The sequence below is a fragment of the Amphichorda felina genome, assembly GCF_050947745.1.
Source record: "Amphichorda felina strain 45539 chromosome Unknown scaffold_3, whole genome shotgun sequence".
Taxonomy (NCBI): Eukaryota; Fungi; Ascomycota; class Sordariomycetes; order Hypocreales; family Bionectriaceae; genus Amphichorda; species Amphichorda felina.
The window spans coordinates 1091857-1115655 of NW_028145047.1; the positions used below are offsets into that span (position 1 = coordinate 1091857).

The window sequence follows — 23799 nt, forward strand, 5'->3', positions numbered from 1 at the left end:
GTTTTCTTTGGATTGATTGTCGCATGCTACTACATACTAGGCCTGGCCTTACCAATACACTCGTGTATACTGTACTTTTGGTCTCAGCTAAATCCACCATCTAAACCCCTGCACGCGGATCAATCACAGGCGCCGACATCGCCCACCTACTGGCTCCCACTGGCTCCAGCGCCGCCAGGCGCCACCCAACCTTACTGCCAGCTCCCAGATGACCAACAGACAAAAGGCGTCTACCCGTTAGGAATCATCCGGGCGCCACCTCTTACCAGTGTTCATGATTGCCAAAGGCTCCCCATCCCCTCAGGACCGCAGCTTCGCTGTGGTTCTGGCTCCTCAGTGTCCTCACCATGCCCATCTTTCAGGACGATCTCGACCTTGACCACCACCTTGTTGATCCCGACCCAGAGTCTCCTCCCATCGATCATCCGCTGCCTCCGACCCTCAGGCGCCTTTCCGAGGAGAGCCTGCGTACCGAGCTGTGCGAAGGGCCCGTTCCAGACAGCCCCCAGCACACCCCGGACCAAAAGACCGACAATGACACCACTTCCAGTCGCGAGGAGCTGATCGAGAGGCTCAAGAGAGGAGAGAGCCCGACTTGGGTCCCTGCTCGCCATGTAAGTGTGACTCCGGCCCATCGGCGGTCCTCCTGGCTGACCTCACCCTTTTACGTCGACAGCTCGAATCTGTCTTCAATCATGGAAGCTCCCCACCTCAACGACCGAAGCCGTCCCGTCCATCCTCGGGATCCTCGAACCTCCTGCCACCCGCTCAGATTACCCCGGAGAAGAACGGACCGGCGGCCTCGCCCGGCTCGAGATTACAAGATGGACTTACCCTTGAAAGGCCAAGGTCTGCCCTCCACACCGGCGACTTCACCAACGACGATGAAGAACACCGAAAGCCGGACGCACAACTCGATGGACAGCGCATTGAGCACCCGCAGCGGACGGGTAACCTATGGATGGCTACTTCTCCGCCCAGGGACTTCACCCCCTTTCAGTTCGACCATCATCGGGATTTTCTCAGGCAATCGCAACTCTCCCGGTCTTTCGGCACGTCACCACTCTCCTTATCCCCTTCTGTATCCTCCAGCTTCGCCTATCAGCCACCGACAAGCCCCCTGGTACAGTCTGAGAGCAACGAGGAGCTAGAGATATCGGGAGCTTTGGACAGCATGGCGTTCCCATCCTCCGGAGATGGACGTAGACGGCATACCCTCTATTCGGCTCACTCATCGCCTCATGATTCCCCCTTTCACCAAGCCTCTCCCTTCTATCCGCCACGGTTATCTTCACACAGGCGGGAAGGCTCATTCCCCTCCCAGGCCCACCAGCCCAGGAGATCTCTGACCTCAACGCCGAGTTTCATGCAGCCAGGAATCTCGCCGCAGTCCGGTGACCTAATGCGTTCCCGCCGGCCTTCCTTCAGCTCCGAGTCTTCTCCCATACAGCAGCATGCATCTATGGTGGGCTCATACGAGGAAAGTATCCTTCGTGGACGCATGTCGACAACACCCTCGAGGCCCTTGGAGTTCCTGGCTCAAATAGGTGTACTAGGCATGGGCAAGTGCAAGTCCAGCCTCCGGTGCCCCCCACACGTGACACTCCCTTTTCCGGCTGTCTACTACAGCTACAGCAGCATCCAGCATGGGCGGTCTCGCACCGACGACGGACCCAGCCCCTACGTCGGACAAGTAGACCTCGAGAATGGACTCCCGAACCAGGTAGATGATTCTCGATCCAAGCGGAAAGCCCACAGCCGATATGCGGATCGGAAGTCCACAGACGGCGATGTTGACACTGCAATGGGGAGCCAGGACTCGGACAAGGAGACCAAGAGGGTGCCAAGGGCGAAGCGTTCCTCTACATCACCGCGTGCCCCTCCGGGAGGTAGCTACCGGATCCCCGAGAAAGGGCAGCTTCAGATCATCATCAAAAACCAAAATAAGACGGCTGTTAAGCTCTTCCTCGTGCCGTACGATTTGGCGGGAATGGAGCCGGGGACGAAGACTTTCATACGTCAGCGGTGTTATTCAGCAGGCCCCATTATTGACAGCGTGCCCACGGTCAGTGAGCTGGGCTCAACCGACAGGCCGACGCTCAGATACCTCGTCCATCTACACATATGCTCCCCAGCCAGGGGCAGATATTATCTGTACAAGAGCATTCGAGTGGTGTTTGCCAATCGAGTACCTGATGGAAAGGAAAAGTTGAGGAACGAGACCACCTGGCCAGACCCTCGGTTCACACCGTACAAGGCCATCAGAGTGATGCATCCGCCCTTGTCGACGACGAGCGGCCCGGGCGCGACGTTGGCCGCTGACAAGGCATTCAGAAGACGCAGCTCCGGCTTCTCCTTGGCTCCCTCGGCACAAGCATTCGATATAATGGATGGGATGCACTCTAACATTTCGTCAACTGCTGCGACATCCGGGATCGGTAACGGGGACACGCAGCCCCTGGATCCAATTCCCCTGCGTCTTCCGCCACGGAAGCGTGTGGCCAGCGAGGTGAGCGACACTACAAATACTACCGCCGCTGAACTGCGATCCCCAGAGTCCTCGCAGGCTAGCCGCCCGTCGACCAAGGATTCCTCGAGGCCCTGGGACGCAACCCGCTATGCCAAGCTTACCAAGGGCGATCTTGGCTATGGAGGCTATGCGTATTCCCAGAGTCTCCCAGGCAGTCCAGGCGTGGAGGGGCTCCTATCCCAACGACTCCGCTCACTCGGTGCCAAGTCTCCTACCAACGGAGAGTCGCCACAGGGAAGTGAGTAAAGAAATACGACTTTGCAAATCCCCAGCCGTCAGAGCAAGACGGTTAACCATCCTTCCATTTTAATTTACATCATACCCAGGAAAAAACATAGTGTTGATCCACATGTATATATATCAAGAATTGGCGAATATTGGGGAATACCGTTCATATTGGATTCTGGGCAGGGCTCAACCATAGACTGGGATTATGGGAGTTGGGTATTTCAATCTTTGCATTTTCCACGGAGCAATCAGGGGCCGCAAACAGGACTATTCGGAAAATTTACATACTGCTTCGTCAGGTAGCTTATGGGTACCCAGGTTATAATTTTGTCCCCAGCGCGGGACGCGGAAAATTGACCACTTATCTACTTAACTGACAGAGGGGATATAAACCTAGCAAGCAAAGACTTATTAATACTATGTACCCCCACATCATTGTACAGTTTTACGTCCAGCCTTCTATGAACTCATACTATGGCCTTTCCAAGATTGACATCATGATAGAAATACAACTTTATACATCGGTATCGTACACAAAGTGGTAGGTATACATATGGGTACACAAAGACAGCGTGACTAGTACCGCATCAGAACGCAGTACGGATAGACATTTCCTTTGGCTTGTCCTTGGCTCCCGCCTGTTTCTTCCCGGCATTCTGTTCCTGTTCCTTCTTTTTCTGCTCATCCTTATTCGCCTCCGTCTTGGCCGATGGCTTCGTCAGCTTCTGCCGTAGCGTCGACCTCAGTACATTCAGCTCATTCTCCTCCAGCGCGCGGGTGCTGTCTTTGCTGGGCCCAAACCTGCGGAAGGGGCTACGATCCTCACCACCCTCGCGCATGGCCTTGATCTGTGCCTCGAGCTGGGCCTCGAGCTCCTTCTTCATCTTGCGGAGCTCGGATCGAGACAGCGGGGCGAGCATTTCGGACATGGCCTTGTCGAGGTCGACATCGCCGCGGAAGATCCAGGGCCCGGGGGAGTCGGTGTAGTGAGACGTGATGAAGGCGTAGTGGAGTATGGGGTACCGACGCTCCATGTCGGCAAGCTTCCGAGCCACGTCGGCAGACCAGACAGCGAGGCGGCGCGTCTCGAGCCATTCCTTCTGCAGGGCGAGGATAGCTTGGGGTGTCGGCTGGAGCATTTGCGGATTCGTGGTCGCCCGTCTTTCCTCGAGACGAAGTTTCTTTGGGTTCCACCCACGCCACGCAGACATGAGCATGGTCTCGCACCAGTACATGCCGCGCTCCCACTGGCCCAGCTCGGCAAGGCCACGGATGATTCGGTCCCAGGTGCTCGAAGTGAGCTTGAAGCCGGCGGCAACAACCTGTTCGACGCATTCGAGAAGGCCCTTGCCGTCATTCATGGCCCTGTAGGTGGCCGCCACCCTAAAGACGATACGAGTCACATCGTACTGGTGGGCGGGGTAGATACCCTTCTGCTCCCCATCACCTTGGACAACCGAGCAGCGCTTCAGGATCTTAGGCCACACCTCATGCCAAAGCTCCATAACCTGGTCGTAGTTCTCGTCGCGATGGTAAGCTAGCATCAGCGACGCCACGACATCCTGGGGAAAGGCCTCGCCCTCCCCGTACTGGGGAAAGAGGTCGATGAAGAGGTTGACAAGTTCCTCTGCCCTAGCAAAGTCGCGGAACTGGACGAGAAGCTGGATAGCGCGCCCCATGGACGAAGTTTCATGTTTTAGCCGCCGAACATCTCCGGACGACTGCTCCACGAGGGACCGGAGGGACGCCACTATTTCCTTGCCTAGTGTAGGAGTACGCATCGTGTTTGGTGCTTCCTTGAGGGCCGTCTGCGTGTACGCCACCATGGCATTGAAAGACATCGGGATGGAGGCTTTCTCCATGAGCGACACCAGCCCTTCAGCTGTGTTGCGGTCACCCAGGCGCATCGCTCCGAGCATAACGGTCGCGAAGTGATCGGGTTGCAACACGTGCATCTTATGCCTGGCTGCATCCCGAATGATCTGGTAAGCGGCTGATATCTGGTTGACTCGCACCATGGCTAGGAGGAGATTCCCGATAGTCACTTGGTCCCACTCGAGGTTGAACTTTCTCATTTTTTCGAGCAACGCGTAGCACCTAGTCAGATGCCCGTGCATGCCGTTGTACTGGAGGAGCTGGTTGAACATGGCCGTACTCGTGATGCGCCGTTGTGCCAGCTCCATACAGATATTCTCTGCTTCTAGGAGCTGATCATTGCGGCAGTAGACAGATACTAGGGAAAGGCCCATCTCCTTTGAGATCGGAACACCTTTCTTCTGCGCCTCATTGAAGAAGTCGACGGTCCGGTCCAAATCTCCTTTCTTGGAGCACATGGCCATGACATGCGTATAGGTAAAGGCGTCCGGCTGAAACGCCTTGCTGATATCTTGAAAACACGACAAGGCCTTGCTGTAGTCGCCTGCCCGCACGTAGCACTTGAGCAAAGTATTCCAGATATCCAAGTCGGGCTCGACCTTATAGTGGTTGACCATCTTGTCCAACTCCTGCTCAGCCCCAGTCACGTCCGCGGTTTGCGCATAGACGTTCATGGTGCTTCGGAAACCTCGCGGGGTCTCAAGCTTCCATGGAAAGAGCTTAACGAAGCGATTCCAAAGCTCCTTGACCCTTTTCACATCTCCTTGATGAGCATAGAACTTCAGAAACTTCTCGAATCCCCATTGGCTCAGCTCACCCCAGCATCGGACCCAGTCTTTATAAAGACCCTCCAAAGCCGGGACGCCATGGGGTTGGTGGACCTTGAAGATACCGCGCATGACATCCGTAGATGGCTTGGCACCTGGTAGAGACTTGAAATCTTGATATATCGCCGGGAGCATACGGGCAGTGGCGGAGGAGATCCGTTTCGTGTACCACCGGTCAAACATCCGCCAAAGATAACGCTCGTACATCCAGTGGTCGCCCCAGAAGGCTAGGATGACTGAGGCTTGGTTTGGGGGGCACGGTTGTCTCAAGGCCTCAATTGCAAACTTTCGCCGGAGAATGCGCAGTCCAGCCTTAGACGTCTTATCCAAGTCCAGCCAACGCTCGACCCTCATATCATCTGCAGCCAGGTATCGCTCAAAGGAGAAGTACAGCGCCCCCAGACTCTCAAGCGAGGTCAATGGTTCCAATAGTCCCTCATCGGGATTCTCGCCTGGATGCTCTTGCGCGATATACTTGCAGTAGGCTAGCCAGGCATCCAGCATCACAGCCCATTGCTGCTTGTTGGCGGAATCAATGACGAGGTACTCAAGCCCTCCAACAAGACCCTTGGTGCGCAACCCTTTCTTGAATGTCTCAATAGCACGCGCTTGGTCTCCCGAGCGCAGCATGACGAGCACTGAGGCGGACAGAAAATCGTTGTCCCACTGCTCGACGGGTACTTGGCGAAACAAGGACATGGCTCGGCCTGCTTCGACCACGCTTCGTGACCTGGAAAGATATTGAACGACGCAGGACCGCATTGTAGGTTTGCCTTCCGCATCGAGGCGGCAGTACAGGTCCCATACATCGTGGAAGAGCTGCCCCTCGTCGTCAGCTAGTAGGTCGGGAAGCGTCGCTTGGAGGGTGGTGCGATTTGTAGAAGAACCACGCAGCGCTTCCTGTTCGGCATTCTTCTCAGCGGCACCGACTGTGGCACTTGGGTCATCATGTTCGAGGACATTGTATGTTTCTTTGGTGGGAGCTGGTGCAGAGTCCCAGCGGGTTCGTTTCTTGGGGGTTGGCACGGAGGGCTGCTCGTCCGTCGGGGTCGCTTGGACGGTCTGGCTGGCCTCTTCGGTTTGAGCGGGGGCGGAAGATGACGCATAGCGACATCCCCTTGGGGAGTTGGAGGATTCGGTGATGTTTCGGGGCCGTGAAAGAGGGCGCGGCTGCTGGCGCAGGAGCGCATGCGTCTGCCTCGGGTAGAGGAAGTCTAGCAACGGAGAAGACTCGTTTCGCGCAGAAAACAGGCCAGCAAAAGCATCCGGGCGGAAAGGCTGGCTTCCTACCGATGGGGCGGTGCGGCAGCCATTGCGCTGAACGAAGACAGCCTGGGGTTTCTTTGGGCGTCGGGGAGGTCGTGTCGACCTCGGGAGGACTCGGTGGATGGTGAAATTGCCCGACTCCAAACCAGCTGCTGTTCTTTCCAGCATGCTGGTCCAGAAAGGATGAGCACGTTCCCGGCTGCCAGAGGAAGGCAGTCGTTGCGGAGGAGCCAATCCTGTGGACAAGGTTATGAGGTTATGAGGTTATGACCTGATTTGGGGACAAGGAAAAGATTTGGGAGGCCCGGACAAGAGCCGGAGAAAGTTGAAGCTCCAGCATCAATGGAGCGTTGATGTGCAGTGGTCCAATCAGCGCTGGGCCGTTCCACTCCACTAAAACATGGCCTGACTGCTGCCCTGGCATGGGCTAAAACACAGTGAGACTGACATGACATGTGCAACTTGGACGAATGCGTTCATGGAATGCATTTTCGCCAATCTTCATCAATCTCCTCAATTGGCTACGGCACTTTTGGTATATTAATAGTCTTCCCAGTTCGACCCTCGCCATGTATTAATACAAGTTGTCCATCAATCATCAAAAAAAAAATCAAACGCCAAGGTCACTTTTCCCAGCGATCCAGTGGGCAGTAAAAACGAACAAAGCAATATTCATAGGTATCATCCGTTCCAACCCAACCTCGCATCTAGCAAGACCCAATCTCAGTACCCTATTCCCAAATGTTTTCCAGGCAGCCGCTGTTCTGGCCTAATTGATACAAAAAAAAAAAAAAGGAATGTTACTCCGACCATGTGTAGAGTGTGTCAAGTTGTGCAGAAGGCATTCCTTGTTGGCCCGGACTCTTTAGTCAGGCATCGTTCTGTCATCAATCCTTGGACTTGGCCGCCGGTACAGCATCTTCCCTGCTGATATGGACCTCATTCCGCAAGCTGGATCGAACCTCGGGGGTCTCACGAGCGTCAGGCTCCAGTCGCTCCAGTCGCAAACCACGGCCCCGGCTGCTGGTCCGTCTTCGCAGCAGTCCTGCCCTGGGGGGAGATGGAGCTCGAGAGGGGCAATGCTCGCGCCGCGAGTCACGGAGCCTGTTGTGTATGAGGAGGTGCCGTGTGGGAGACATAAGGGACGATGACGCGGTCCGGGAAGACAGATCGGAAGGAGAAGATGCTCGCTGGCGGGAGCGACCTCGAAGCGTGCTGGACTCGTACTCGTCAGCCCGAGCTGACTTGACAGCCGTTGATCTTGGGTGGCTGCGGTCTCGGGTTCGTCCCCTCATCATGTCTGGCCCGGGCGATGGCGAGTTTGCCTTCGGGGAGCTAACCCCGTCGACAGCCGTTTGCATTCTGAGCTGGGAGCTGGTATTGGCACTTGTTGTTGAGATCATGAGTTTTGTGTACTCGGCTATTGTGTGTGTGATAGATGTGGCGTTGGGGTTTATAAGTGAAGGAACTGTGTCGAGTTGGTAGAGAATGGAATTTCGCAAGAGAAAGTCGGGAGGAAGAGTCCGCTTTTTAGAAATAAAGCGAAGGGCAGACTTGACGAAAAGACACGAGGCACAAAGCCAAGCCCTGTGTCAACAAGAGGATCTCACGAGGAAAGAACGGGCCATGGAGGAGGATCGATGGAGGGGGTCACCTGATGCCTGACGGGCGACCCAACAAACAACCCGCCACCTCTGCAGCACGAAGAACTCTAATCACCTTCATGGCCTGAATGACCCAACCCCAACACGCCCGACGACATCCACCGCCAGAGTCAATGCACCGCTGGCGACCAAACCCCAGACGCCGCTTGGCTCATGCACCTAACCCCAAGCCAACCAAACCTTGCCAAGGCACAGCGGTCCAGCGGGCGTCGGCATCAGACATCAGTTTTCAAGCAACACCAGCCAGCGTCCGGCCAGCATCCGCGGCCACCGTCGTCAGATGCCGAGCCAGCATGTCGCCCACGATGCCCTACGGGCGTGTCTTGGGGGACAATTGGCTGCCCGCTGGCCTTGGCTAACCCGGTCTTGCTGCCAGCCTGCCACATGGGTGAGGTGCCACACTTGGAGTCATCCAATGATCCAACCGCCATTCCGTCTCGCAGAGTCGCATATACCCGGCACAACTGCCACCCACTACGGGACGATCCAAGCAGGGGTGGTCCTTTCAACTGGGATCGTACCGGACTCCGGGGCGGAGGCTGACGACGCGGGACACAACACCTCTTGGCAGACTGGACTCCATATGAATGTACGAAGTACTCGGTTAGTATTGCCGTTGATTTGCACTAGCAACCACCAAAGGCCTGATCGATGGGCCCGAACCTTGCACCATTGTAGGTCGCACATCGTGGCAAGTCAGTACCTATGGGGCACAGGATTCTAGCAGAAGCCAATTATGTCCAAGTTAGTGTTGCAGGTGACTCGTCTGCCTCTCTCGGCGGAGGCCAATCCATCTGTGATTCCGTGCCTGTTGGAGGCGCCCCCAGAATTAGGAACACGGCATACGCTAGCTGTCTCTCGGGCCTGCCAATGAACGAATGCTACTTCGTATATACACATGGGGGGGTTTTCCATGCTGTCACAACAGCGTCCTGTTCTTGAACAGACAGTTGGGGTCTGAGGTCTAGGTTCTCCGCCCCCGCCCCATGGCTTTGTCCGTGACGGCACAACACTCCTCAATTTGGTACTGCTGGCCGCACGAAGAGGACTAGAGGCACAATGACGGTGTGCAAGTTACCTACCAAACAGCTTGTAGCCAAGTGTTCTTTAAGTTGTTCTTTGGTGTTTAGAGTTTGCGGTTATTACAGGGATCGGGCCTGTCTACTTGCCTTGATGACTCCTCGACCTCGCTGCCCAATCAGCTGGCATAGAAGCGTGTCGGGCAAACATGGCGATGTGGTGTGTGAGGAGCATTCAGGCCGTTGTGTGCAACACACACTGTCTTGGCCACATTTGTGGTGACCTAGTGATGAGACCACCGTGAGAGCCACCGGCACATGCTCCGTTGCTCAGAAGCAGAAGTGCACAACAGGCCCTAGCTTGTGAATCTACGATGCACGCCGAGCTAGGCAATTATGGAGTGCCTAGGGTAGTATCAAGGGACGCTGCTGATCAAATCCAGCCTCCAGGGCGGTTCATCCCAAGCGTTGCACTAAACTGTACTCGGCCTTTTCATCTCCTTCTCCAACATTCTTCATCGGATAATTAGAGAATGGGAGACTTTCTTATTTAGACTTATTTAGACTATTACCTTGCGTTTGCTCTCATCATGCCATCAACCGACCATGGTCCGGCCTAATGAAGCCCCGGTTCCGTCCAGATGGTACCCACTGGCCCACTAGGAGCTCGATTGGAGCTTGCGACTGCCAGCTCCCCTAAACCCCTAAACTGCACGCAGCATCCTCAACGTGACGTGCTGGAAAACTGGAGCCCGCCGCCTGGACCATCAAACCGTCCCTTGGTCAGGCTCACCTCGCAGAAGTTCAACATCCCCCAGTCATGGCCGCTTCAGAATAACTCGACGAATTTAGCTTTTATCTTTGCTTCTTCACGTTCCTTTGTGCGTGATTCAATCCTTTCTGGCCTTCCAACCTTAAATTTCCAAGGCGCAGGCATCGCCCTGGAACGGCCACTTGGCTCCCTCCCTACATTATAATTGTCCTCATCATCAACGACCGCCCCCTAGACAGACTATCCTCGCCCTCGGACAGCATCGATCAATGGCCAGCCGGTGATTTTGAACCTATACAACATCGATTAATACAACCCCCCTTCCTCCGCCATGAACCGCAGCCGCCCCGCCACGACGGGCTACGAGCGCCTCGCCCAGGCAGACCAGCTCAGCGACGACTCGGACGATGAATTCCTCGGCCAGTCCTTTGCCTCCCTCCAACCGGCATCGGCACCCCGGTTTGCGCCCATCTCGCAACCGCGCCCCCGCTCTGGCATGCACAGTCCCAAGGCCAGCGGCTCGAGACCCAAGTTCCGCCAGCGCGTCGGCAGCAACGCCGGCGTTGATCTCAAGGCCATCAACGCGCGTCTTGAGCGATGGGCAGACGAGATCGCATCACGCTTCAAGCGCGGGAAGGGAAAGCATTATCTCCCAGATGAACAATCTCTCGAGATTCACCACTCGGTCTTCCAACCACCCGACGGTGTCCGCCCTATCACTGCCGAAGAGCTGGGTGGGCCGCAGGCTGGGCTCATGACCAGGGCCGAGTTCGACGCTATCGTTGAGAGTGTGCGGGTGGCAATATCTCAGGAGGTCCATCCTAGCATGATCTCGCAAGGCAGTTCTGGCAGTTACTTTGCTCGGGATCTAGATGGCAAGATTGTGGGTGTTTTCAAACCCAAGGACGAGGAGCCGTATGCGGCTGGAAATCCCAAGTGGAACAAATGGATTCACCGGAATCTGTTCCCCTGTTTCTTTGGTCGAGCATGGTATGTGCCAATATCGTGGGCTTTGTTCCGTCTATCTCCGCTAACGCCTGTGGCAGCTTGATTCCCAACCTTTCCTACGTCAGCGAAGCGGCAGCCTACGTCCTTGACTGCCAACTCCGAACACATCTTGTGCCATATACCGACGTCGTCTGGCTGGCATCGAAGTCATTCCACTACCCCTTCTGGGAACGTCGGAAGTTCAACAAGAAGAAGCGGGGTCTCCCTGCTAAGCCAGGTAGCTTTCAGGTCTTCTTAAAGGGGTTCAAAGACGCCAACGTCTTCCTTCGAGAGCACCCCTGGCCAGATCAGTACTGGTCCGGGTTTCGGGCAAAAGACTCGGGACGGAAAAAGAGAGGGAGGTGGACGGAGAATTGCCGGCCATCGCGCACGCCAAGCTTGAACGAGGCTGATTACAGCGATGGCGAAGATCAAGAGGACCAGAGCGCATCCCCGTCACCCGAACGGTTTATGTGGACAGAGCCATTGAAGCAGTCGTTCCGCGAAGAGCTTGAGAAGCTGGTCATCCTGGACTACATCATGAGGAACACAGATCGAGGACTTGACAACTGGATGATCAAGGTCGACTACGAATCTGGGAAGGCTACTATAGTATCGGACCCGATTCGCATGAACATGGAAACCGTCGAGGAGGAGGAGGGTCCGCGTCCGGCAGAAGCTAGCCCGTCAGCGAGTCCAGCACCGCGAGCGGCTAACCCATACAAGACCCAGAAACCGATGGACGCCACGAGTCGCAGAACTACGGGCAATCAACCGACTATGGCCATTGGTGCCATTGACAACTCGTTATCTTGGCCTTGGAAACACCCCGATGCCTGGAGAAGGTACTTGCCGGCGAATATCCTCCTGAAGCTCATCTTGCTAATTATCACACAGTTTCCCCTTTGGCTGGCTCTTCCTCCCCGTAGACCTAATTGGAAGACCCTTTTCACAGAAGACCCGGGATCACTTTTTGCCTCTCCTCACCTCGACTGCGTGGTGGACTCAGACGTCAATGGCCCTGAAGAGGATATTTCAGAACGATATTGACTTCAAGGAGAGGATGTTTGCCAAGCAGCTGGCCGTGATGAAGGGCCAGGCGTGGAACGTTGTCGAGGCTCTCAAGACCCCAGACCATGGGCCGCTCGAGCTGACCCGTCGGACAAAGGTCTGCGTCTGGGACGACCTCGTCGACGTTCCTGTAGCGGTGCCCATGCAAATGACATCTACCGAGATCGCCCGGAGCGCTGCGCCGCGGGAGTCCATGGACGAGGCGGACATTGCGGCTTCCGCCCCCACAAACCAGGTCACCGCCCACGATCTCCTTGGCTTCCCCAGCGCGCCCGTGGACATGCCGAATCCTGGACGCTTCGAGATCTCCTCCGCCAGCGGCGACGAGGCCATATCGCCGGGAAGCGAACGCGACGGGCCCTCCATGTTCCCGTCATCCACGCCCAAGCAGAGCACCAGCTCCCTGGAACGGCCGGGGATGAATCTCAAGGGCCAGGTGGCCAGCTACCACGGACGTGGTCTCAGCATGGCCGATTCGCAGCTTCCTCGGCAAAAGCGGCAGCGGAGATATTCCTTCACCCCGGCCATGCGGCGCAGCAGCAGCAGCATCGCCCAGAGACTATACAATGGCGACGATCTCGAGGGTGACATCGGTTATGCCGCGGCTGAGGGCCAGATGGGAAACCAACGCAAGGTGATTGTGGAGCGGCTGGAGGCGGTCAAGACCAGCCCGTTCTTCACGTGGTGTTAAAAACTACTATGTAATAGCCGGGGGCCTGGTTGTACTAACATTATCATCGGATCCAGCCAGCGGTGGTGTCTTGGGCCCTGCGGATACTGGGCTGCAACAACCCCTGTGTACGCTTGGGCCGGCGTCTCAGGTATTTGTGAACTTGGGACCCGGATCCTAGGTTTTTCTGCTTTCGTAATCCGAGGGTGTGGACTTGTGAGCTCGCCCCGCGTGCCCTCAGGTGCTGTCATTTCAAACCCCCACCCCATTTTTCACAATGATTTAGAACCTTCCATATAGACGAGCTATACGGCGTTTGAGGGGCGCTTTGACTGTTGGCTGACAATATCACCTGGACTGTTGGGGTTGTGACGAAACGGATATAACAGGGGGAAGCAGAGCCAAACTTGAGACTTTTGCCCACTGGTCTTTGGGCGGGGCCGCGTGGTACTAGACAAATCCTGCGGAGTAAACGATGAAGATTTTCAATATTGCGGGCACTACGGAGTACCCCATACCTGTATTATTAATGTAACTACGGATAGAATAACCCATTTCTTACCGCCTCGTTACGCCTCCATCTGGGGCCCAAACGCAAACCGCGCTTGACTTTAGAGGCAGCCAACAGGATAATAGGTCAGGAAACATTGAATGAAGCAAAAGATGTTTCAACCCTGCCATTCGCGTCTTCTCGCCGGGCTGTACTTACAAATTCCTATTATCATTAACATCAATACTCGTACTACTAGTAGTAGTATTTGGCGTGGCTGGCTGACGGGCGCTACTCGCGCCGACCCAAGTGCCCGGTGCCAGACCCGACTGTCTGGGTCAGATGGCCCACGGGACGGGAGTTCGGGAGCGCGGGCGACTGGCAAAATCCCGAATTGCCAACCAGGCTAACCAAGCTAACCAGGCTCACTGTCATCCAGAGACCGGACAAAACTGAGACAGGGGGCCAGGGGCCCATCGTTTGGCGACTCTAGTGGAATGTAGGCTGTATGAGTAGCGGCGTGGCGCGTGTCATCCCCCCCCCCAATTCATTCGTCGTCGTTCGTATAACAATAATGGGTGATGGATGATGTTTGCCGCGGCATGCGGTCTGCTAGTTTGGAGGCCTTCTCATCCGGCCTACACGCCAAGTACATAGTACTAGCAGACTATCCGCAGATCCTGGGGTCATACGCCTACCCTTTAGCAGAACCGCAGTAGCCCACAAGAGCCTTGACATGAAACGAGAGCTGAAAGGAAGTATTAGAAACTAGTAAGGGAAGGGGGGCTGGTGAAATTCAAGACCCAACACATGAGCACAAGGCAAGCGGCAGGCAAACCTAGCAATACTCGTACTCAATGCGCGCGCCGCCAGTGTCTCGGCAACGTGAGACATCTGTCATCTTTCAGATGTCTTTTCTTTGCTTGCCACCAAAGACCAAGTGACCTCCTCAACACAGCTGGCTCCAGCCATTGGATCCCAGGGACACGTACAACGCCTTTCTACCGCGTAGTCATGTACATACGACTTGATTTTCTTCGGCCGTCGATGAAGAGCATCCCTGTCGGCGGCCGACCTTCTCCATGCTGTCATCCAAGGGACTGCCCTAATATACTAACGCAAGGACCAGTGGGTTGCATGGTTGTATCCACGGCACCACACCCATTTTTCAAAAAGGCAGCCACGTATTATGCAATGTCCAGGGTTCAAAGCTCCAGTTGCTCGGACCAGCCGAACTCAAACCAAGCTCAGAAAACGCCCAGGAGCAACCAGCCAATCCGTGTATACAACGTTAACCGTGGTATTTGGCCAAGAAGGTTTCCTATGTTGCAGAAAGAGCAGCCTAAAAGCGCCACTCAACGTGGGCTCTAGCAAGGAGGAGGTGAACTTGGCTCGGGAGCCTCGACTCGTTGACTGAATCTTGCAGCACGTCAGTGGAGGCTTTACCTGCGTTCACCGCATCGAACGGGGGAGAGGGCCCGGTTTTGTGGCACAGGATATGGCCCGAAACCCCTGCCGGCGACAGGTTCATAGCTGGCTACCTAATGTACGTGCTCGTAGTTGACGTGTTCGACTTGGTGCTCGGTAATATATATTCTTCCGTCTCTGCAGGCTGACGACATTCGTCCGATTCAGCCACGCCGCCAGCAACTTGAGATGAGAGGGATCGAAGTGTCACTTCGCAGTCGACCAGGTCCGGCCGGGGTCATCCTGTCTTACCCGCGTGCCACATCATTCCAAGCGTGTCCAGCTCGCCGGGTCTCCGACTCTTCATTGGGGGGGCAATCTCCCGCCCGAAAGGTCCCAGGATCAGGTATCTGGCGGGGTAGTATCCGTATGCACCATTGTCTTTAATAACACGGTCATCGCTCCAATGTTTGGGCGGATACCATAACATGTCTCCGCTGTACAACGTCATGCAGGAGCCGAGGCCAGTTCTGGCTCTTCGTGGCAGCCCTTGGCCATGACTCCTTTGACACAGTGTCTTGATACCAGCAGGACTCCCAGTGGCCCCAACGAGAGGAACATGCTAGTGGAGCCAACAGCGGCCAACAGCGAGGCCCTGTGTGGGTGAGTACTTGGCATTCAACGTGAGCATATCTGCCAAGGACGCTTATAAGATTCTCACCTGCACCATGGTTGGGGCTGGCGTAGCTCGTGGCCGCAGCACAAGACTGGGTCGTCGCTGTGGGCGGGACAAGTGCGCAGAACCAGGGAACTTCGCGGAATGCCTGCGTGTCCATGTTCTTCATTGCTAGTCATGCGCCGCTCTGCATTCTTCGAGCACAAACAAACTATTCTCAGCAGGAGGTGGTTTCAGTCTGGGGTAATATAGGGGATCACTGTTAGCTTTATCAAAACCCCTTCCGCGGAATGATGGAGCCCTGGCTACCTAGGAGCTAGATCCAGTCCTCTACTCACCCGATCTTAGGCATATCAGTCAGTATAGGGTCGGTATTGGCCGTAGGGGTGAAGAAGAGGGCTACGCACCACAGAGTCTGCGTTCTTGAGTCCGGTTGCTCGCCGCCACCTAACCTAACTGAGTACTGTTAGGCGAAGCGGCAGCTTCCTGGCCTCCCAGAAACAAATGACTCTCTTTCTCCGGGTAGTTTAATGGACTCATCCTTGTCGGGACTGAGACTTCTGCTCGGCAGCTCATCGGAGCGGAGCGCTGAATCATTGACGCCAAAAGAACGTGCTTCCCCAGACGCCCCAGTGATAGGTACTTGCAGCCAAGGATCGACAATACCATGGTGATTAAACGAAACTTGACAGCAACCAGTCTGAAGACCTGGGCACTCATTTCCCCTCCCCCGAACAACGAGCACATTTCTCGTAGCCCCAGCATTACTAGCAGGCAGAGTATTACCGTCCCTTGGGGTTCGTAACAGTGTCTAACGGCAGGGTAACTCTTGTCCTAGGTGACAGTCCCCGCGCTCCAGAACAGACAAGCACGTACAGGGAGAAAGTCGCAGCATAGGCCACCTCACCCTTTCCCGCTGCTTCCGAAGCTATATCAACACGATCCGGAGGTCATATTCTGAGACGGAAGCCCTAATCAGGAAGTTTCACCACCGTCACCACTGTTCCCCGCGATCGTTCTCCTGGTGCCATGGATCCGGAGTAAGGAGGGGTTCCGGTTCCCGTCAGGCGGCATTGCTGACGCTTTCCAGTGACAGCACCATCCCCCTGGACGACACAATCGCAGAGGCTGCGGAATATCATGGTCGGGCATATCAACAATACGCACTGTCCAACGGGACATATTTCGCCCCAATAGACGAGGTAACAGTGATCCCACGAGATAGACTTGGCGGGGTCTAACCAAGCAATCGTCCAAGGGGGAAATCGCACGACTAGAAGTCGCGAACAGAGTGCTTCGCCGAGTTTTCGACAATCGACTGATCTTCCCGCCTGTGACATCGCCTCGAAGGGTTCTCGACCTTGGCTGTGGAGGCGGAGAATGGGCCGTCGAAGTCTCTGAGCAATTTCCTGATGCAGAAGTCCGTGAAAGCTCTCTTTCTATTGGATGTCTTGCCCATTTGACGAAGGACTCTCTCAACCCGAGCTAGAAACCACTGCAGTACCTTTGCAACATCGTATTCGAGGACGTACTCGGTATGGCGTTGCAAATGGCCGGCCTATTTCTGCTTCGAGGCTCGGGGCGCCAACAAGAGTCGCCCCCCAAGATAACTTGCTGGCTTGCCCTCCATTGAAACTCTGTTTCAGCTGTATGTCGAATTCAAGCTGACTGTTTCTCTCTCAGGTGCTGGGGATTGACATTAGCCCCCATATGCTGCCAGAGGAACCACCAGACAACCTTGAGCTACAAATCGACGATCTCAACGGAAGGTAAGGAGGGGTGACTCCCATGAGTATGACCACAGCTGAGAATCTGGCCTCGTTGAAGATTCACATTCCGATCAGACCAGTATGACATCGTCCATAGCCAGATGGTTGCTGGGGGAATTCACGCGGATCGATGGCGAAGCTATATCAGAGACATTTTCCGGGTAACTCGCCCCGGAGGATGGTGTCAAATGGTCGAGATATATTTCAACGCTCAGTCGGATAACGGGACCTTGACAAGAGGTGAGTTGTCAATCCCCAATCAACTCGACTTCCGCTGATCGCGGCGAAGACCATGCACTGTCGAGATGGTCCCGCAACTACCTCCAGGCGATGCATCCATTCAAGGATCCTCGAGCTCCGTTACACCTCGCCAGCTGGATGAGGAGCGCCGGTTTCAGAGAAGTAGAGTCGAGACTTCTAAACTTGCCAATGTGCGGATGGTCAAGAGGCAAGTTCAACCTCGCTTGAAGCAGTGGCATCATGCTGACAGGTGCTTGTAGACGCACGGGATCGGGCCATCGGCGAAGAAAACAAGAACAACATCCACGAGCTCTTGTACTCCATATCTCTGTATCCAGTGACACATTTCAAGAGGTTTGGAGCACGATTATGCCTTGCGAAAGTGCATTGCTAACCGCCGGTTCCTAGGATGCCGCTGGAAGATTTTGAAGCACTCGTCAACGAGGCAAGAGAGGAAGCGAATGACCCTTCATTCAAGGTGAGAGAGCATCATCTAATAGACCATTGTTGGCGAAGCTGATCGGCTGTGTCGCCCCGGGTGTCGCAGGCCTACTTTCCATTGTAAGTCCAATAGATTGGGCCCCAGCAACCAGGTAAATCCCGCTGATTTGAGAGTTTAGGTATGTGTGCATCGGCCGAAAGCCTCAGAGATGAGGTACAACTCTTCGCTCGTCCGGATCGCGTGGGGTGATAGAATGTCGCTTCAATTCCCTAGCTATGGCGTGAGCTAGAATGTCAAGAAGCTTCTCCCTAAAAGATCTACAGGGAAGCAACGCGTACAGCGTAGTGAATCAAGCAAACGGATGGGTACGGGTGTGGAAGATGGTAGAACTCGGATCGGGAGACCTGTGGGTTAAATGATGAGTGAGGCGGGAAAAGCAATTGGCCATGGTCGAAACAAGGTTGGTTAGGTCAAGAAGGTGCTGTTGCCGGTTGGAACTACCGACCTACCTAGGTAGGAGGGATCTCGACGGGGAATATCCATGGAACCGTACTGACTGGGACTTGCCTCAGGTAGCGATAGCAATACTAATAGCAGCAGAAAGGGGCCAGCTTGCAGTGGCAATCAACCTTGGAAGGCGTGCCTCATTCCAGCGTGCGGAAGAGCGTAACAAATACCTCCTCCGAGAAACCTGTCCTCCCCAATGCGTAACCAACTAACCCAGTGAAGAAACAGGGAGAGGTTACAGGTAGGGACGGCGACACAAAGAGGGGAGGGGAAGCACAGGTCTGGGAAATCAACGCCACAGGCCGCGTGAGACGGGCCTCCTTTATGACTTCCACGGCAGACAGCTGTTACCGACAGCTTGGGACCGGGCGATGGATCAACTGGAGACCTGGAAGCCGAGTCGTATCTTAGCTCATCCACTAACAACCACCGTCGGCTCAGAGCAACCTCGAACCCAGGAGCTATTCGTAAACTGATCTGTGTTACAGAGAGCCCAAGGATTTCCGGTCCTCCGTAAGGGATAAAAAAAAGCCAAGGAGCCTCCTAGCCTTTTCTATAGCATTCCGCTTAACCCAGCGATCCACCAAAAGAAACCACCAGATGTCCTTCGACATATTCGTACTGGACCAACGACTCGCCAAGGAGCTTCCAGTGGAGCGGCGATACAAATGACGAGAGTGATCGACGGAGCTACATATATGTATGGCCTCCAAACGCAGCGCAGACTGTTTGATGAGGTCTCGCATCGCTTTCCACATACACTGTATGAAGTATATACGTTATTACTGCTTACTACGAGTAATTAATGTACATCACAGCCATGAGTGCCTAGTACTGGTACTCATTCATCGTACGAAGTAGGTACTCCGTCCTGGGAGATTATCTTTTCTCGATTTAGACCTCCTCTCAGTCCCCTGATAACATTCCCCATTCCCATCCTTGTCCGGGATGGTGCCGCTGGTGTCCCTGCCCATGCAGGTCGGTCAGTCTGGTGGAGGATGGGCTCAGCTAATTTTAGGTCTTAATATTGAGCGAGTTTTCGCCCTCTGCACTGGAAAAGTCGCCACTAAAGGTGAAGTGGCAGGTAAATTTCCAGATTATTCCAACACAACAGCTAGGCCGACAACCCCTGGACAAGCGGTTGGAAACATTCGTATCTATCTACTCCCGACTTGGAGGCTAAAGGCTTTGAGTAGTACGACCATTCGTACTCGTACGAGTATAGCGCCCAGGGACCGCTATGCGCCGCCTTGCCAGCCACTAAAAACAACAGCCCTGGTGCCTGCCCCCAGGCGCCACCCTAGCTTAAATCAAGCCCAGATGCTTCATGCCAAGGCAGCCCCCGTCATTGGGCAGATGTGCAACTCGCGAGAGACATAATTTTCGACTCCGACATTCCTAGCCCGCGGCCAACAACAGCTATCTGCTTAGGGGCACCATCAAGGACGACAAGCACTATCCTCCTCTCAGCCTTAGCGACGGCCGAATTGGCACGCCCAAACCCCCCCCAGCGCCCCTGACTACCTAGCTCTACGGACCATCGTCACAAAGCCATCCACGATGGCGTCCCGAACCTCGCTGCGGCTCTTCCGGGCTGTCCAATGCTCCGCGCCCTGCCGACCCTACCGCGCGCCGGCACTGCAGACGCCCCGATTCTACTCGACGGGCGCCGACGACGCCACGCCGCCGCCGCCGCCGCCGTTCCTGGCGAAGCTCAAGGGCGAGCTCAAGACGGCCATGCGCGCCAAAGACGCCCCTCGCCTCGCAGTCCTGCGCGCCATCATCTCAGCCAACCTCAACGCGTCCAAGACCAAGCAGCCCTTCCGCACCGACATCCAGCTCGTCAAGGCCATCGCGCGGATGCGCCGCACGGCCGAGGAGTCCGCCGCCGAGGCCAAGCAGGTCGGGCGCGAGGACCTCGTCGACAAGTCGCTCCAGGAGGCGCGGCTGCTGGGCGAGTACGAGAAGCTGAGCGGCGTCGAGAACCTCTCGGAGGAGGACATCAGGCCCGTGGTCGCGCGGGAGATTGAGGCTGCGCTCGAGGAGGGCGACCAGAAGAAGCTGGTGGCCGACGTCATGGCCCGCGTCAAGGCCGCTCTCGAAGGCAAGAACTTTGACAATAAGGTCATGTCCGATATGGTCAGGGCTATGATCAAGGAGAAGACCGCACAGAACTGAAGTTCCAAAGGGGCCAACAGCTGGCGGCCAAATTCGCGTGAAGCAGACACTCGACCTGTATAACTATGTATTATGTGTACACTGTATATCTAAGCATCAACTCAACCCCGTTGAGCCATCTGGTAGTCGCCGATGTTGGCACCTCGAGACTTTATCGTTTTCTCCACGGTCCTTGCTAGAGAGCCTCCTGGGTCCCCAAGGCCAATAACCAGCGAGTAGGCACGTTCAAACCAAGGACTGGCATCACGCCAGCCACCCCCATCTCGCTGCTGGTGTTTACAAGCAACCATGATGATGAAGGAAAGGGCGGATTGTGCCAAGTCCACCCTGAAGTGATCCCCACCAGGATTCTCCCGTTCAAGCTTCCCAACTAGCCAGCATAGAATCCTCTCGCATTTGTCGGGGCTACCATGTTCAAGGTAAAAGAAAGCCAGCTCCTGAGCAATTTGAAGCACCTTGACTGGAGGTGGGCCCTCCTGTTCAGACATTATCCGGAGAAGGGTCTGCAGCGCCTCTTTGGCCACTGTGAGCGCCGTGCCAGGCTGATGCATCTTCTCGTGAAATTTAAGCAGCATGAACCTGGCTTTCAGAGAGTGGGTAGCGAGGTCCTTTGGGTGTTTCTCGCATTGGACGATGAGGCGGCTAAGCAGGTGTTCCATAGTTGGAGTATGGAAATCCAGCCATACCCCGTCAAGATGTAGTTGAGAATCAACCCTGGTCTCAATCTGATCGTTGGTCCTGACATCATCACCTGAATCACCATCTCCATTCCGCGAGTCTTGTTCGCTGTACGTGTCTCCCTCATCATCGACCACAATTGTGTGCGTCCCTGTTTTCTCAGAATACTGGTCAAGGGCCTCGAAAAGGTTTCCAATGAGGGCCACAGCGATTTTCCCCATGGACCAAGAATGGTATAACTCTACGACCTGCATTTTATGGGCAATAGTTCTTGGGTGGTCCATGGTCCATTTATCGACGTGACTCTCCAACGCCCACTGGAGGACTCTGTTGGCGTCTTCCATGCGTGATAGCTTTGCGTACAGGGACGCCAGCTGATACGCTGTTCGGAGGGTGCACTTATCGGTTGAACCACCTAGGTGACGAAATCCAGAAAGGGAATCCCGAAACTTGTATTCTGCAGTGTGAAAGTTGCCGTTTGTGTACGAATACGCGGCATCCAATTTCAACCGTTGCAGGTCGTCCCGGGACATGGTCTGCCAGTCTGCTCTGACTGTTTCGGCTTCTGGGTATCCCCCGGAGGGAGTCGAGTATAACGGAGTCCATGCCGCCGCTGTTGGTGTGGCTGCGGCCACAGGCTCGTTCCTATACCCTGCTGGAGTAGGCGGGTTCGACGCCCCAGCTGGGGTTGCCACAAGGATACCGAAGTTGTTTGTTGGTGGGATATCTGAATTGAACATGTCAGTAAAAGGTTTTGTTGGATTAGACATGTACGCATCAACACGACCATGGGCTTACCTCCTTCATTCAAGTTGTCCTTCATTTGATGCCTGCCTATTGAGCTCAGCACTCTAGATTCAGGAATGACAGTGTTCCGGACGCGAGTCTCGCTAGGTTTACCCCCTCTCTTCTTCATTTCTCGGGATATCACCCTTGCGTCGTTACGCTTCAAATTCTTGACAAACCCCCATGCCTTGAATCTCTGAGTATACATCTTTCTCCTGGTATCGAGATTAGGTTAGCGTGCCATAGATAGTTGATCACTGAGTTTTTGATATCATCCAACATACGACGCGTGGAAGTTGTGTTCCTTCTCCATGTACGCCATTGTGTCCTCGAGTCTGTTGCCTTTGGTAATGTAGTATGTTTTCAATTTCTCCCTATGCGCTTCCCAAGCCAAATCAGGCGGCTGGCGTCGTCTGTTCCTTGACGTACGGGGATTTTGCTGCGATGTCAAAGGTGGATCTTGATCTGCCGTGGCGGAGGATTGGCCTGTCGGGGGTGGCGGCATCTCGTGAAGGGATGCGTATGTCCATTCTTTTGGCTGTGCGGCAGGGATGGCTTGTGAGCCCGAAGGGTTACTTGTGTGATTATCCGCCCATAGTGGAATATCGTTTGGCTGAGAGAGGATCCCTGATGTCCAATCCTCGACTGCTTCTTGCTGTCCAGGCCACTCCTGAACTCTTAGTGGCGCCGACCAGTGGTGTGCATGAACAAGCTGTGGACCAAGGAGAGGAGGGCGAGGAGTTTGGTCCATGGCTTAATTACCCGAGCTGCACAGAAGAAGAGTTGCAACGGTAGTCACGAGGAAGAATAAGACTAAAGTATTGTTCGGGAAAAGAACGGCAGAAGAAATTCGTCTAAGCCTTCGAATACATAGGATAGGTAGCGTGTGTTGGAGGTAAAACGCTTGGAGGATATAGAAATAGGGAGGAGGTTTGGTTCAGGGAGGCATGTGGAAGGTATTAATACTGTAAGTATCTATGTAAGTACCTGCCTACCTGTACATGTAGTAAAGCTGTAATATTAACGGGGAGTGTTGTGACCTATGACGGGATGTCGTAATGTCAGCATACCAAAAAAAAAAGTTCCCAAACGTTCTGAAACGTAAGGCTGCCGGTGAAGGGCACGATGGCGGGTTGTATTCACACTGCAAGGCAAGTACCTATCCAGGTAATACCTACCTTGGTACTACTACTACTAGTAGTAGTACTTACTTAGTAGTGCCTTGTGGGCAAGTAGTGATAGTAGGTACGTGAGACTTTCGCCCAAGTCGAGTGGTGATGTGACAAGTGTCTGATAATCGGTTGCTGCGTGTCTGGCTGGGAGCTGAAGCACCAATGCTTACGAGTAATTACGAGGACGAGTACGGAGCACTCCGTAGACTTGGTAAAAAAGCAAAGGCTGATTGGGTGGTGAACCGCTGCTGCCATGCCGCAGCCGATTTTCCAAACCAAAAAGTCTCCTCACAAAGTTCCACAAAGTTCCCAGCCCGGTGCTGGTGGTTTTTACACACCTTAGGCTAATCGCGTTTTCTCCTCGAAGAGAGCCTACTAGGCACCTGTACCCCAAGATGCTCCGTCTCGGTGACAAGAGGCACAACGGGCCAATGGGTCGCCCGTTCTTGTGGATGACACCCTTCTCAATCATTAAAAGACCTTTACTCATATAAGGTGTATAACAAGAATGAGGTGAGTGACTACGGTGCAGGACTGGCCTGCCC

At 54.7% G+C, this 23799-nt stretch overlaps 5 protein-coding genes across 5 annotated transcripts; 3 read left to right on the plus strand and 2 right to left on the minus strand.

Annotated features, from left to right (window-relative positions):
- Positions 1–347: 347 nt before the first annotated feature.
- ACO1O0_003023 (uncharacterized protein) lies at positions 348–2776 on the plus strand (the record flags this gene model as incomplete). Its single annotated transcript, XM_083192483.1, is given in 4 exon segments — positions 348–491; positions 510–614; positions 677–1202; positions 1377–2776. 4 exon segments carry the CDS (start codon positions 348–350, stop codon positions 2774–2776), a joined length of 2175 nt encoding a protein of 724 aa, XP_083051540.1.
- A 569-nt stretch (positions 2777–3345) lies between these two features.
- On the minus strand, positions 3346–6894 carry ACO1O0_003024 (uncharacterized protein; the record flags this gene model as incomplete). The annotated part of the gene is made up of 1 exon (XM_083192484.1): positions 3346–6894. One exon carries the CDS (start codon positions 6892–6894, stop codon positions 3346–3348), a length of 3549 nt encoding a protein of 1182 aa, XP_083051541.1.
- A 3618-nt stretch (positions 6895–10512) lies between these two features.
- lsb6 (1-phosphatidylinositol 4-kinase LSB6) lies at positions 10513–12930 on the plus strand (the record flags this gene model as incomplete). Its single annotated transcript, XM_083192485.1, has 3 exons — positions 10513–11171; positions 11228–12013; positions 12066–12930. The coding sequence occupies 3 exons, from the start codon at positions 10513–10515 to the stop codon at positions 12928–12930; spliced, it is 2310 nt and encodes a 769-aa protein (XP_083051542.1).
- Positions 12931–20000: 7070 nt separating this feature from the next.
- On the plus strand, positions 20001–20618 carry ACO1O0_003026 (uncharacterized protein; the record flags this gene model as incomplete). The annotated part of the gene is made up of 1 exon (XM_083192486.1): positions 20001–20618. The coding sequence occupies one exon, from the start codon at positions 20001–20003 to the stop codon at positions 20616–20618; it is 618 nt and encodes a 205-aa protein (XP_083051543.1).
- Positions 20619–20719: 101 nt separating this feature from the next.
- On the minus strand, positions 20720–22404 carry ACO1O0_003027 (uncharacterized protein; the record flags this gene model as incomplete). The annotated part of the gene is made up of 4 exons (XM_083192487.1): positions 20720–22023; positions 22095–22130; positions 22242–22297; positions 22367–22404. The coding sequence occupies 4 exons, from the start codon at positions 22402–22404 to the stop codon at positions 20720–20722; spliced, it is 1434 nt and encodes a 477-aa protein (XP_083051544.1).
- Positions 22405–23799: the final 1395 nt, after the last annotated feature.